Source organism: Mustela lutreola, chromosome 16 (genome assembly GCF_030435805.1).
Source record: "Mustela lutreola isolate mMusLut2 chromosome 16, mMusLut2.pri, whole genome shotgun sequence".
In the NCBI taxonomy this organism is placed as follows: Eukaryota; Metazoa; Chordata; class Mammalia; order Carnivora; family Mustelidae; genus Mustela; species Mustela lutreola.
Window position 1 is genome coordinate 14,027,363 of NC_081305.1, and position 15,367 is coordinate 14,042,729.

Sequence of the window (15,367 nt, forward strand, 5' to 3'; positions counted from 1 at the left end):
TTCAAATAGTTCACTGTTGAATTTGGATAGAACTCGTTCCGTCAGTCTAAGCTAATTATGCTTGCTGCCTGCCATCTGAAGTTCCTCGTAGGAAGAGGTCATTTAGTTTGAGGTGTTGATCAGAAAAGGGGAAGACAGAAAGAATATTTTATATTCAAATGTTTATAACAGAAGCTATCAGTGACTCTCTCACATTCTGAAGGCATTCACCTTTCCTTTGAATGCTAAACCCATTCCAACCACAAGCATCTTCAACTCTTTGCCTGAGGGATGCTCTGGCCTCAGGAGCCCACTCCCGCAGAGGAGCAAGACAAGGCAGGTTACCAGTATGGGGGAGTTAATACCCCCAGGAGCAGCCTTCAAGCAATGACTGGGTGGTGAGTTGGGATCACTGTGAGGCATGCTCTACACTACCTCCCCCAGTTCTCCAGAGGGGCTGAATCCGAGGCGCCCATGGTAGTGATCTTTTTTTTTTTTTTTTTTTTTTTTAAAGATTTCATTTATTTATTTGACAGAGAGAAATCACAAGTAGATGGAGAGGCAGGCAGAGACAGAGAGAGAGAGAGGGAAGCAGGCTCTCTGCTGAGCAGAGAGCCCGATGCGGGACTCGATCCCAGGACTCTGAGATCATGACCTGAGCCGAAGGCAGCGGCTTAACCCACTGAGCCACCCAGGCGCCCCTGGTAGTGATCTTAATACTGATTTTCTTTATAGGGTTCCTGTCTTTCTTTGACTCACTTCTCCACTCTCTCTCTGGGATCACCTCTTGAATTGACTACTTTACATTCATCGACTTGTCTTAGGCTCTGCTGTTGGGAAATTCAGCCTTACACAGAAGCCTGATGCTGCTGTGCAACCAAGTATTGGGGAAAATTGGCAGAATGCCTAGAGTAATTTTTTCCAATGTTTTCCCAGCTTGAGATCATTTTCAGTGACTGCTATTTACCAGATCCCGCATCAATTATCCCCCTCCTCCTTAGTAGTTGAGACTTGACTTCATTTGGGACAGCAGTGCATGTCACTGAAATACATTTCCTTGGCTTCCTAAGAACTAGCTGTAAGCCACGTGACTAACTCTGGCCAATGATACATAAATGAAAGTATTGTGTGGGACTTCTGAAAAGTGTCCTTAAAAGAGAAGAGCGTGTCTTTTTTTCCCCCCACCTCCTTCCCTGCCCTATCCTGTTTGGAACAATAAGTGATGGCTGGAGCTCTAGCAGCCACCTTAGGAGATCTAGAAAATGGAAGTTTTGAGCTGATGATGGTAGACCGAAAAGGGAGGACCCTAGGTACTTGATGACACATGCAGTTCCTGTAACATTCCTAGACCACCTATCTCCATCCTTCTTCTATATGTCAGAGAAATAAACTATCTAAAGTCACTATTACCTTGGGGTTTTCTGTTACATGCAGCCAAATAGAATCCCAGCTAATTCAGGGTTGCTCTATCCAAGCTGGACTCTTGTTTTAAGAACTGGTCAGTTTTAGCCCAACCCTACTTTAGTTTTATTAAACTATGGTTTATGTTCATAGGCTTTGCCCTCAATTATACTTTGTAGGATAGCTTTTCTCTGTTTCTTTCCCTTCCAATCCTTTTCAGCAAATTCTCATAACATTCCCTTTTAAAAAAATTCTACATTCTGTAAGTCCTCAAAAAGCCCCTGGAATTACTCCTTAAGCAACAGCCCCATCTTGGACAGTCCTTGGAATTTTATCTCTAAAGGCAAAGAAGAAAATGCTCGGGGAGGCTGTCTGTCTCACTCCTTAGAAACCATAGTTTCACTGCTGCTAGTGCTACCATTGTTCAACTGGTTTAAATTCTATAGTTTTGATCTTTGGAATTTACTCAGAATTCCACAAGGATGCTCTTTCTGGTTTAAAAAAAATACTATCTTGGGACATGAATGGAAATGAATGTTCAGAATATACTTGGGTCTATATGATCTAAAACTCCAGCCTGAAAAAAAATGACTGATCTGGTACTCTCAGTGATTGACTCAGACTCAATGTCTGGTTATCTTATCAGTTATCCAAATGCTAGGAATTTTTATATTATCAAAATCTGGTTTTTCTAAAAATGGTTCATTTAATAGACTTTATACCTTTTTTATAACCCTCAGAGACCTAGAGTCTTTTGCATTTAAATTGCAATGATAATAGGATGGAAATGATGGACCTATAAGCAATACCCCCCCAACACACACACACTTCACATCACATGTCGCATGTACACTGATACTTTCACCCAATTATGCCATTTTCTTTAGTTTTCTCTGTTCAGCTTCATTAAGATTAAGAGTTAAAGAGGGGAAGTTGATAAAACCTGCTCAAGATGTTGAGAAGCTCTCTCCTGTAAGGCCAGTGTCTGCTTTTTAGTAGGTGTGGCCTGATTTCAGTGGGTACCTGGGCTTAGGAGCCATTTCCATAGTTATTCTATCTATACCTCATCTTCTTTCAGTTTGCAGTGATGGTGGAGAAGAACCAGGTCGGAAGTCTGCTTCTCTAGGACAGACTGATACTGCAGGAGGGAACAGTAAGAAGTCTGCAGCTCCTCTGTGCGGAACTCCAGTTCTTGCTGAAGGGCTAGCAATTTTTTCTTGAGTTGTTGGAGTTGTCTCAGATGGCACTGTTTACTGGGCTCAAACTCCATCCGCGACTCCTGGAATGCTAATGCTTGTTTCTTATTCTGCAATTGAGATAGAATATATCGGGAAAAATACCTTTCGGTTGTCATTAAGGATACATTCATTCTTTGATTTTTTTTCATTTGTTCCACCATTGACCTCCATCTCTCGGTCCTTTTATCCACACGCATTTGGTAAACCTTTCACTCTATCTACGCTGAAACATCATTTTGTATTTCCATCCTGTAAGGAGGACTTGAAAGAAGAAAAAAAATCCTACTTCTTTCCTACAAGTTAGATCTACAACTCATATTACTCAGGCCAGAAGAAAAAACATATATCTAAAGGACCTAGAAAGTAACATAAAAATACACACAATAATATGATTTTTTTTTTTTTTTGGTCTTCACATTTAAAGATAACTCAATTGATCTAGACAATTGATCTAGAACACAACAGAATTCTGTTCAGTTTTTGGGCTAAAATTGATTTACACTCAGATAAAAGGGCAAACTCTTGGGTGGGCTCTTGGGGAAACAGCTTTCTGGAGTGCTGGCCAATGGGAGGCAGAGATTATTCAGGCACATTGACTCTGTTGTCTCCTCCTGAAGGAAGATGTGACCTTATAGATGCTGTGTGTGTGTGTGTGTGTGTGAGAGAGAGAGAGAGAGAGAGAGAGAGAGAGAGAGAAACAGGGAGATCTCTTCCTGCCAATCCACAATCAGGTTGAAATGCTGCTAGACCCATCCTATATTTTCATTCATTCACTCAATAAACATATGTTGAGCACCTACTTTGTATCAGGTACGCTGCAGGTAGGATACATCCCTGAGTTGTTTATTTCAGTACAGGCGAGGTCTTTGCACTGAAGTTCCTATATTTTCTTGCCCAATAATCTCTGATGACATGTGAAAGAGAGGTGGATGAAGAGGGTGGCCCATGGGCATTCCTTAACTCCCTTCTCTGTTTATAATCCTCCTACCTATTATGTAAAATCCTGTCCAATTTTTGCTCTCCTTCCTCTTTTCCCTGCAAAGCCATCTTTGCACCAATACCATAGACTTTATTGGCATGTCTTTACTATGGCATTTCACATTCTGCTTTGCATTACAGTGACCTCTGTGTAACTTATCTTCTATTAGATTATAAGCCCCTGGAGGGCAGGGGCCATGTCTGCTTCTATAGAACCTAGACTAAAGGTTTATACACAGTTAGGTATTGAAGGAAAGTAGGAAATTAAATAGAGACTAGGCAATCTCACTGGTTCCCCAAAATTTGAACTTGTGACCTTGGCCTCATTAACAGAGTACTTTCAAACTTTCTAAAAATTAACTTTTTTTTTTTTTTTACAGTTTTAGTGAAGTAAATTTGTGTATCACAAAATTTAACCACTCTAAGTATATAGTTCAATGATTTCTAGAAAATTTATGGAGTTGTACAACCATTGTTAGAATCTGGTTTTAGAACTTTTCCATAACCTCAAAAAATTCCATCTTGCCCATTTGTCACTCTTGTTCCTACCCCAGCTCCAGGCAACCACTAATCTCTCAGAGCCTTTCTGCCTCTATGGATTTGCCCTTTCCAGACATATCACATAAATGGAATTGTATAATATGTCATCTTTTGTGTCTGGCTTCTTTCACTTAGCATAATGTTTTAAGGTTCATCCAAGCTATAGCAAGAATCAGTATTTTCTTCTTTTTTATTGCTGAATAGTATGAATATACCATATTTTGTTTATCTGTTCACCAGCTGATGAACACTTGGATTGTTTCAGTTTTTGGCTATCATGAATATTGCGGCTATGAGGATTAACATAGTAGCCATGTATGGATGGGATATTTTCCTTTATTTTTAAATTTATTTATTTGACAGAGAGAGATCACAGTAGGCAGAGAGGCAGGCAGAGGAGAGAGGAGGAAGCAGGCTCCCTGATGAGCAGAGAGCCCGATGCGGAGCTCGATCCCAAGGCCCTGGAATCATGAGCTGAGCCGAAGGCAGAGGCTTTAACCCACTGAGCCACCCAGGGGCCCCTGGGATATTTTCCTTTAATTAATTTGTTTAGCAAATATTATGGTGCCCCTAGTATGTGTCAAGCACTGTAGTAGGTAATGGGGATATAGAAGTATATAAAACAGACAGAATCCCTGCCTTCATGAGTTTGTATCTATGCGGAGGGGGGAAGCAGCAAGTTAAATAAGTGAATTATGTAGTATATTAAAAGGAAAAAGTGCTATGGAGGAGCGTAAAGCAGGGGAAAGAGATGAAGAATGCTTGCATGGAGGCAGCTGTAATACTGAATTAAGTATTTTCATGGGACCACATTGAGAAGATGACATTCGGGCAAAGACTTGAAGGAGGCAGGGAAGGAGCCTGGTGGGGATCCATAGCAGGAACCTTCCTGGGAGAGATAACAGCAAGTTATAACAGCATAGGGGGTGGGAGGTGCCTGGTCTTGTCTGAGGAGCCACGTTATTCTGGCTGGAGCGGAGAGAGGAAAGGGGAGAGTGGTGCCAGATGAGGGGAGCACAGGAAGGGAGCTCAACTCCTTTAGGGCCATGTAGGCCATTCTAAAGAACTGAACTTTTCCTTTCAGTGAGGTAAATAAAAGGACATTGGAGGGTAGTGAACAGACAAGTGAAATGATGTCTTTTAGGTGTTACAAAGTACACACTGGCTATGCTACTGAAAGGCAGCTGTAGGGGGGCAAAGGTGAAAGCAGAGAGACCAGCAAGGAGGCTGCTGCAAGAATCCAGGCAAGAAGTGATGGTGGCATGGACCAAGTTGGAAGTTGGGAGAAATGGCCGGATCATGGATATATTTTGAAAGCAGGTCTCATGGGATTGACTGCTGTGTTAGATGTGGGATGGTAGGGAATGATGGTTATCCAAGGCAGGATGACTCCAAAATGTTGGTCCGAGTAAATGAAGATAGAGTCTTTATGAGAGTAATTCTGTTAGAGCTTGGACTGAAAAGAGGGGAAAATCTCTGGTGAGAGAGAGTGGGAGTGGCTCACTTAAGATAAGCGAGGCTCAGCAGAGCTCAGGACCAGAAAGACAACAGCTGATTGTGTCAGTTCATTCTGAATGAGAAGACTGAAAATGGACCACTGTGGTCACCAACAAGAAATCCTAGGCAAAGAGAAGCTGAACTCTTGGCCTGAATATCTGGTGTATGTGGCTGTAGGGAAGTTTTTGTTTTTTTTTTTAAACATATAATGTATTATTTGTTTCAGGGGTAAAGGTCTATGATGCATCAGTCTTACACAATTCACGGCACTCATGATAGCACACACCCTCCCCAATATCCATCACCCCACCCCCCCATCCCTCCTAACCCCCCTCCAAACCAGCAGCGCTCAGTTTGTTTCCTGAGATTAAGTCTCTTATGGTTTGTCTCCCTCTCTGGTTTCATCTTGTTTCATTTCTCCCTCCCTTCCCCTGTGGTCCTCTGTCTTGTTTCTCAAATTCCTCATATCAGTAAGATCATACAATAATTGTCTTTCTCTGATTGATGGAAGCTAATGATATTTCTTTCTTAAACAATGCTGATTTTGTATTTACTCTGTGTAGCTGTAATTGCCAACATTTATATTACATGTTTTTAGTTAAATGTTCTCGTTCTTTTCAAGATAAGAGTGTTGTTATTCTCACAACTCATCCGTGACGGGACTTGGGAGAGGCGTTTGTGTGGGTGTTCATGCACACAGTTGTGTATAGGGGATGTTCTTAACAGCCCAAGTCTTCTGACTATACAGGTAAGATGAGAGGTGGGAAAAAACTATTAGGAAAAAAACATGGTCAAGAATAAATACCTAATAAGTATTAGGTGGTCCTAATAAGTCTAGGACTAAAGCAAAGGAGTGAATTTCGTGGGGTAGGGCTGATTCAGAGGACTTTATTTTAGTGAAGCAGATACCCAATAAAATCCTTACCAAATTATGCTTAAATTCTGTTTTTCTTGGGTTTGTGGAAGTTGACTTGATCTCTGACAATTAAGAAACTGGATTCTTGGTCCCTCAAGGACTTGTGTGTGACTGATGATTTGGACCCGCCTCTCCACTGATGGACAGTCATCAGTTGAAAACTAAATGTGGTCTCTTCATTGTTCATTCTTTCTTAGCTTCACCTTATTTTCATATCCCTGTTTTCTCTTCATTATACAAAAGAATGAAAGAGGAGCTTTTTTTTTTTTTTTTTGAAAACCCCTTTCTTTAGGGCTTCCCCTCTAGTATGTGGTACATCATCTATTCTTAGGTGTGTTTGTAATTGTTCTTTGCTTAAAAGACACATGTCTTTTCCTATGTCTATAAAGCTTAGTGACCTGTCAGTGATACTGGTGAACTGCTTGTAACTTCTCTTCCCCAGAGGTCATGATGAATATTTTGGGTTTAATTTTGGTTTGAGGTAACATGATAGACCAGCCAGATGATAAGAGTTCATCAAAATCTTCCAGTACAGGGCAAACACAGCACCTAACCAAATCTGTCTGGTTATAAAGATTCAAGAAGTGCTCACATATGCAGAGAAACTAGAGTTTCCTTGGATGAGAATTTTAAACATTTGTACACTATAGATACCTGTGAGTTTAGAGAAACCAAGTTTCAAAGTCTTGGAGAAATTCTTAGACTTATTTGAGACCTATTAATTTCTACTTGTTTATTGCTAAGTACTCAAAAGATTCTTTTTCTTAATTGTAAATGAATAGAAAATGACATGCTATGGATTAAACCTACATTTCATTCATATATATGTGCCAGAGAGCACTGTGATAAAGGCATCAGTACATTTCCTATTATTTCTTTGTCTCCCTTTTTAAAAGTTTTCTTTCCAGGGAAGACAGACATTTTATTAGATTCTACTTTGACCTTTAAACTGAGATTTGGAGAAAATGAGCAAGTTGGAAGTAATCTTCCAGAAGTGAGGTTAGTTCTTGAAGTTACCATCCAGAGATGGACTTGATTCTGGAGGCTGGCCCATCTTGTTTCTCAGATAAATTTCTCTCCAGGCCTGAACTGTCTTAAAGGATGGAGAGCACTGGCCACAAGTAGGAACTTGTTCTCATACTTAGTCAATTTTTTGGCCATACTTATGGTCAAAGAGATTATAGCTATTGCTCTTTCCTTGCCTATGTGGCTACTTGATCACAGAAGGAAATTAATTGGCCTGGCATGATTTGCCTTTTGAGAAGTCACTTTGGTTTCTAACCAATACTTTGCGCTTTTCAAGTTGATGCTAATTGATTGATGTTAAGTTCTATATTTTCCCCGATATTGAAGTTAAGCTGACAGGTCTATAATTACCAGGATTGTCCTTTTCCCCTTTTTAAAAAGATGAGCACTTCATTTACCCTTTTTCAGTCTACAGGGACTTTCTTTATCCTCTTGAGTTCTCAAAAATAATCGCTAGCAGCTATGTAATAACACCTGCCAATTCCTTAAGTACTCTTCAAAGTATGTCATCAGGTCCTGCTGATTTGCCTAAAGCCGGCTTTTCAAAATACTTTTTAACCATTTTATTCCCTATTCTAGTTTGTGCTAACTCTCTTCTGTCTCACATTGGCATTGCTCTGGTAACTGGATCCCTGCTGATTTTCCCCCTTCATTTAAGAACTGAAAGTCTCATCATTCCCCAGTCATTGTCATGAACTTCTTTCCCTATCTTTGAGGTGTTAGGTGAGATATTTTCCCTGTAACTCTGGTTTAGCCTTTTACCACTAGATAGGTTTATCAGTTACTTTTACATTCTCTACCAAGTACTTTCTTATATTGGTAGAGTGTAGAACTAGGTGTTTAAGTGATGTGCATTTCTTTTGGATACATCTTCATCGCTTAGAAATTTTTCTCATCTGTGATCTCTGCCTACCAGAGAGTCCCTTTAAGGGGTGAGGGAAAGCTCTTCATTTTGGAATAATTTTAGATTTGCAGAAAAATTGCAAAAGTAGTAGATAGAGTTTCCATATACTCTTCACCTATCTTTCCCTAAGGTTAGTATTTTATGTAATTGTGGTACATTTGTCCTACTAGGAAATTAACATTGGCAGGTTACTATTACCTAAAGTACACCTTCATTTGCATTTTATCAGTTTTTCCACTAATGTTTGTTTGTTTATTTGTTTCTGTTCTAGGATCCAATCCCAGATCTTACATTGCATTTAGCAGTTCCATTAAAAAATTTTTTGGGGGGGCGCCTGGGTGGCTCAGTGGGTTAAGCCACTGCCTTCGGCTCAGGTCATGATCTCAGGGTCCTGGGATCGAGTCCCACATCAGGCTCTCTGCTTGGCGGGGGGCCTGCTTCCTCCTCTCTCTCTCTGCCTGCCTCTATGCCTCTATGCCTACTTGTGATCTCTGTCAAATAAATAAATAAAATCTTTAAAAAAAATTTTTTTTTTCATTCCTAATAACTCAAAGTGATATTTCTGTGTCCTAATTTCCATCAAGGATATATTAACCCATATTTGACCAGTGACTTTTATCTTCAGAAATCAAGCTTCTTTACATAGTTTAATGCTAAGAATAGTGTCCTTCATCTACTTCAAAGATGAGGTTGACAATCTGGGCTGTCCTAAATCTCAGGGTATTCTCCCCAGGCCACCACCAGGGCCAAAGTTGTCTGGGCAATTGCTCAGAGAGACCCTGCTTTTTCTAATTTGCTCATTCTTATGATATCTCTGTTGTTCTTTTCTCCTTTCACTTTAATCGAGGCACTCTTTGGTTCCTGGACAGGGCCAGAACTACCGTGGGGCATGTGATGTGCAATTTTTCAGGAGGCATTCCGCCTCAGAGTGGGGCAAGCTCAGGGCTGGCCCATGATGGGGGAGAACCCTGTCAATGCTGAACCCTAGTACTTCATTTGCTTCACCCTCATCTTATCTCTGTTCCTGGGTTTTGGAGCACAACATATTCTTGGTTTACAAGGTTACCCACCCCCTGCCTGCCATCCCTGTACTTACACATAACATCTGATGTAGTCTTTTAATTTTCTCTCCTAACTGTAGTTCGGAACTATGACCTCTGCCTCATTTCTCCAGATCCTTGTTAGATATTAGTCGAAAATTTCAGAAAGTCTTGGGTTTCCCCTCTGTTCCCACATTACATTTCCTTGTAGAGGGCAGATCTTGCAGGGATTTTCTGAGTGGATGAGTATAAGTCTACATCTAATTGTGTATTTGTATGCATAGTCTGCAATTTAAATTCTGCACTAAGTGCTAGGAAAAAAAGAGTCTGTTTTAAAGCTTATTTCAAGCTGTTAGACCTTCTTCTGGGCAATTAGAATAATAAAATGCGATTTAATGCCTTTCTCCTTCCAAGTTGCTAGGTACGTTTATAAGCCACATGGCTTTCCCTGACTGGGGGAATAAATAAACTTGGACAGCAATGGTGAAAATATCTTAAAATGTTAATATTTAGAAAGAAGTAAATTATGGTAATATTTTCCCTGAGATCCATTTAGGAAAACCGGTGGATTTTCCTGTGTTTGTGACCTCCTGGGGGAAGGACAGTAACACTCAGTAGGAGAAGGTGGAATTGCTTTGTTGGTAGCATTTTTAGGGCATTGCAGAAGACCAATCTGTGGTTTCTATAGGGAGGTGGTAAGTCCTGGAAGAACTCTAACAGACACAGTTAAGAGAAACCAGATCCTTGACCACAAATGTGGAAGATGGTGGAATCTTACACAGCAGCCAAGGCTAACTTGGGGGTCTGGTTGACAGGTCTGTGCAACTGGTTCCTGCTTCATGTTTGCCAAAGACTCAAGTCCCTAAAAGGAAATGAAGGCTGCAAGTAAGGCATTCTTTCAAACTCAAAGATTTAGAGAACTATGGGAAAATATTTCCCGGTTGTCTCCCCAGCTTATGGGGATAAATTTAGTGACCAGTTTAAAGACCCTAGCACTAGAATTTCCAAAGAGAGAAAACCTCCAGCTGACGTGAAGTTGCCCCAGCTGATGAACTCCCTAGCCTACAGTTAAGTATTAATCAAAAAAGATGATCGTGCTCCTGTTTACACACGTGCAGGGCAAGTGTTACTGAGTATCTGGGCTCCCACACCTCTGGAAGGAAGCCCTGTGACAAGGGAAGGGGTGTCCAGTAGGAGTTTGCATGGAAGTGATCTTGGGAAACCGTGGAGAAATGAGACAAGGAAAGGAAAGGAGCCTCAGAAGGGCGCGTTATCAAGCTAGTTCCCACGTTGGGCAGCTGACGTAGGATCCGATTGAGGAACACCAGGAAAGAGCATGTCTGGGGTGTTCCGTGACTGAGGGGCAGGAGTGATAGGTTATTTAACCACCTCCCCGTCAGTCATTGGTAGAGGACTGCTTTTGCGGGCATTAGTCATTCTGCATTTGAGCTTGACTGGTGACAGGGTTCCTGCATCCAAAAGGAAAGCTTGTAGGCCGAGAGCTGCCGATGGGGCAACCCAGATCACCTGCTGCACTGATGAGCAGTGACACCTCTGAGCAAGTGGGACAGCTGTGATTTTCATGGTTGACTTAGAAGTTTGTCTAAAATCCATTAGGAGAAGCTACTCTCCTTACATAACTATGATTTGGTCTTTTCAGGGCCATGGGCCTCAGGAGCTGCAAATCCAGGTGTGAAAGGCCAGATAAGGAAAAGACAGGGCCTCAGATGTAGATGACCTTGGAGATAGCTAAATGGAAAAATCTTGAGGGCAGGGATGGGGTTTTTGTGTGTGTATGTGTGTGTGTTGCAGTGTAAGTGTGTTTAATTCTCTCTCATTGCCTGGTCAATCAATGCTCATGAATGACTAGTGGAAGAATTTTCTATTATTGCTCCTAAGGGAGCAGAGGTGAAAGTTGAGGGAGCAGAAGTGGGTAGCAGCCGCTGAATCCCTTACGTGGTTGTCGCTCATCATCGCCTCCTCCACGCAAAGCTGATTCTCCTGCAAGGTCTTCCCCTGTCTCTTGCAAACATCGTGCAGATTTTTGATGTCAACTTGCAGGCTCAAGAGCTTGTTGTTCAGGCTGCTCACTTCTCTGTCTCTCTCCCCAGCCTGGGCAGTCAGAAAAACAAAAGCATCAATTATAAACTATCAAGAAAATGCTTACTTTCGTTCACTTAACTGGTTGACAGAGACTTTAAATTTGCTGGAAATTTGTCCGTCAACTCTTAGCTGTTATTACTCACCCAGTATAACATTTACACAGTATCCATTTGCGAGGTGTCTGAGCGCTCTGCATTATTCAGACAATTACTTATTTACATTAATTAATCTTCACCCACTGCTGTGGGGACATCGCAGACACTTCCCCTGTTTTTCAAGAGGAAGTCAGTGCCTAGAATAATTCCAGGCACCTAGCAGACTGTCTATAAATATTAATGGCTCTGCCACCGATGAAATGAACATAGTGAGATGTCAAATGAACTTGTCAGGACTACAGTGAATCAGTGATGGAGTTAATGTCGATTCTGAAGTGTCTTAACTTTCTCTTCTTACCCACTAAACCAAAAGACCTCCCTTCCCTGTAAACCTAGTGCTTGCTTTTCTGTGGAGATGTACATGAAGGAAAAAGCAAAATCACTGATTGCATAAGATAATTTGCCTTTGATTACAAGTGAAAAGATTAGCTAATTACAGGTAGGTCAGAATGGAAATTAATGATCAAGAACAAAATAGACAGTGTGGCACAGCAATTTGGGTGAGCTGTGGTAAGAAAGTGGATTCCCCATCACAGAAGGATGCCACCTTCCACTCCCAGTGTTCTGGGTGGTAACGGTACGAAAAGAAATTATTTAGAAGCCCTTTGTGAACCTGTCCAGTACCTTAGTCCTATCACTGTGCAGACGCTTCATAACACTCAAGAGGGCAGGTCCTACCACCTCTGAGTTTTAGATGCTGGAGCCGAGGCAGCTGCTTTTATGGTAGATCCTTGCCTTGTATTAGATTAGCCAAAGCAGGCTCTTTGGTGAAGATTCCTGGCATCTATTAAAGAAACACTCCCAAGAGAAATCAACAAGGAAGTGGAGGAAAGCAGGACAGGAAAGAGGGAGAAACCAGTGAAGGGCATGATTTCAGACAAAGTCCTGCAGGCAGTAGCTTCAGCCTGATCCCAGAGGGAACTCTGGAGTAAAAGTTACACCTCAGAGCTCGTCTTGATTAGCTGCAAAAGCTGGGCTGTCAGACTCATTATCAGTCAGTCAGTGGCTAAGGGCTGCCTTGTGGGATGTAAGCTCCCAAGGATTTCCAGCTCTCTGCTCTTATGAGGAAAGTGACCCCACTAGCCCAAAGGCAATTCTTCTAAGAGAGTTTCAGGTGCAAAAGTACACAGAAGCCATGGGTGCACAGAAATGGTAAAGTGATCCAAACGACAGTGCCCAAGGTCCCCTAGCTGGTTAGCAGCAGAATGAGGAGAGTTCTGCTCTTCTGACCCTATAGCCAATGATCTGCCACCATATTCCACTGATTGCTTTGGTTTCTTAAATATACGAGCTACATAACTCTCATTCCTAGGGGAGCTGGAGACCTGATATGGACATCGTAAATCAAGCCTTACCGGACAGGTCAGTTTAAGAGACCTCTGCACAAGGCCGAGGGGGCCAGAGGATAACCACGAGAATCGGACACCACAATGTCAGAGTATTCGGAATTCAGAAGGTTTCCCAGAAGTGCTGCTGTCTCAGCTGATTTATTTCTTCATTTCCATTTAGTACCTGGATTTTTTTTTTTTTTTTTTTTTTTTTACCACTTTACAGTTTAATTAGGTTAACGGCATGGCTCTGTCATTAAAAGGATTTCATTATCTCAAAACTCTCTCTCTTCCTCCCGTCCCTTGTTCCTCACTTTCAGAAAAATAACAGTGGATGTCAACTGCCCCAAGCATGTAATTACCATTACTACAATTTACCAGGGACTCTCTTAAGAGAATGTGTGTAGAGTGGTGTATGGGCACTGTTTTCTAACTAGAAAACAAAATCCTTGACCTGACAAGGAGCAGCAGCTTGATCCTAGCGCTTTAAATTTCTTTTCTCATTGCTGCCACGCTGGGAATAGGGAATAGAGGCTCTCTGGAGGTTGGGACCCTAGGGATCTCTTCCCTTCTTGCCCCAGGACTCTTCGGCATCTACGAGCAGATTAGGTGACGATACAATGCCTGTTCTATGGAAGTGTCAAATGTTCTATACTCTTGCCTTACTGCTGAATATATGCATTTTAAAGTGAGGACCATGTCACCAGATTGTTCCATGTGGAGCCTGACACACTGTGGACTCATTAACAAAGTAGCAATGATATACAACTTGAGCCTCTCCAACTTAAAAGCTCAATGCCCTCCCTCTGTCAGGCCAATAAAAAGCCCTTCTCCCTTCAGTTTTAGATGTCTTCTAAGCAGAAGCCTGCTTGGCCCCATTCCAATGCAGCAACAGGACTTCAGAATTGGATTTTAATGTAGATGATCTCATCTAATTTGGACAGTAGCATTGACTCAGAGTCTCTGAGGCAATTTCTTCATTCAGAAAATAAGAGGCTTGGAATAAATAATTCTTTCTTTGAGGATTCTGTAAACCAATTGAATAACAAATGTGTTTTGCTGGATGTCAAATGAAATTTGCTTTTGAAATCAAAGCCTAACCTTTCATTTTAAAAGTCCAGATCATAAAGAGTTTTTTAAAAAATTTATCAGAACAGGTGTGAAAATGTTAGGAGAACAATGAGGTGACTTTCATGCAAAACAAAGTATTTTTTACTGCTGGTAGTGGTAAGAAGAGGATGCGCTCACCTCAGAACTCCAGAGTGTTCTGGAGGCAAGTGTTTCTGAGTTCCAGTAAACCCAATTTCTTGCTAATATCTTGCACAGAGGTCACTGTACACTATTTCTAATCCTATCTATTTTATGAAGGCTAAATTCCAGGCAGATGCCTTTTGAGTATCAATATGTGGCAGGAATTGATTTAATCCGACATTTCATCAATCAAAGCTCTGTAACCAGTACTGGGGCATGAGAGGAGCTGAGAGTCATAATACTGACCCTCAGGCACCATCTGATCCTGTCCTAGATCTGAAGTCATTAATGATGGCTGAAATCACAAGCCTCTGCTCCTAGGTGAGTTTTCACTTATGCAAGCGATGTTCTTAGATACTCTAGTTTTGCTTAGATGAGGTTGGGACCTGGTTACTGCTTAAAGGCATGTGACATCAGCAACAGCTACCAAGTGCTGGCAAAGTGGTGAGTGCTCGTACTGTGGTTGCATCATGATAGTTATTGGAAAATAGATTGTTTACTGAAGAAAATTTTCTGTATTGATTCAATGGGTCTTTTTCAAAGAGCATGCCTTCTCGAACATATATTTCCAAGGATAGGAAGAAATTTTGCTCTAGACTTCAAAGTATTGACACATAGTCTCGTGCTTCCTCTTGGAGGAAGCTGATGTTAAATTGAGGCTTGTGACTCACAAGCACTCTCAGAAGTCAAGAGCATTACAAATTTTTAAGATGGCAGCAGTCCCTCAGGATTTGGTACCTGAACAAGAAAGCTTGGGTGGCAGTTTCTAGGAGTCAACCAACGACACCATAAAAGTCATCATCTGTGGGAAATTGTCTTTTTTTTTTTTTTTTTTAAATCTGAGGATAAAGGCAAATCTTTAACAAACAATGGAAAACTACTTTTAACCGCTACTACCATTCATTCAGAATGTATCAATTTCTCATGAGAGGTATGTTTTAAAAAGCATAAAACCTTAAAAATCATCATTGCTTCAGGAATCTTTACATTTTACTTATGTAGTAAGAGTTT

The 15,367-nt window shown here is 41.2% G+C and overlaps 1 protein-coding gene across 2 annotated transcripts in view; it reads right to left on the minus strand.

Annotated features, from left to right (window-relative positions):
* Positions 1-15,367, minus strand: part of PMFBP1 (polyamine modulated factor 1 binding protein 1) — a 166,712-nt gene that overhangs the window by 30,665 nt on the left and 120,680 nt on the right. For both annotated transcript variants that reach the window (XM_059150761.1, XM_059150762.1), the window contains 2 exons: positions 11,476-11,631; positions 2,444-2,686 (listed from right to left, as the gene is read on the minus strand). In XM_059150761.1, the coding sequence (XP_059006744.1) occupies positions 2,444-2,686; positions 11,476-11,631 (399 nt within the window). The remainder of the gene's footprint in view (positions 1-2,443; positions 2,687-11,475; positions 11,632-15,367) is intronic.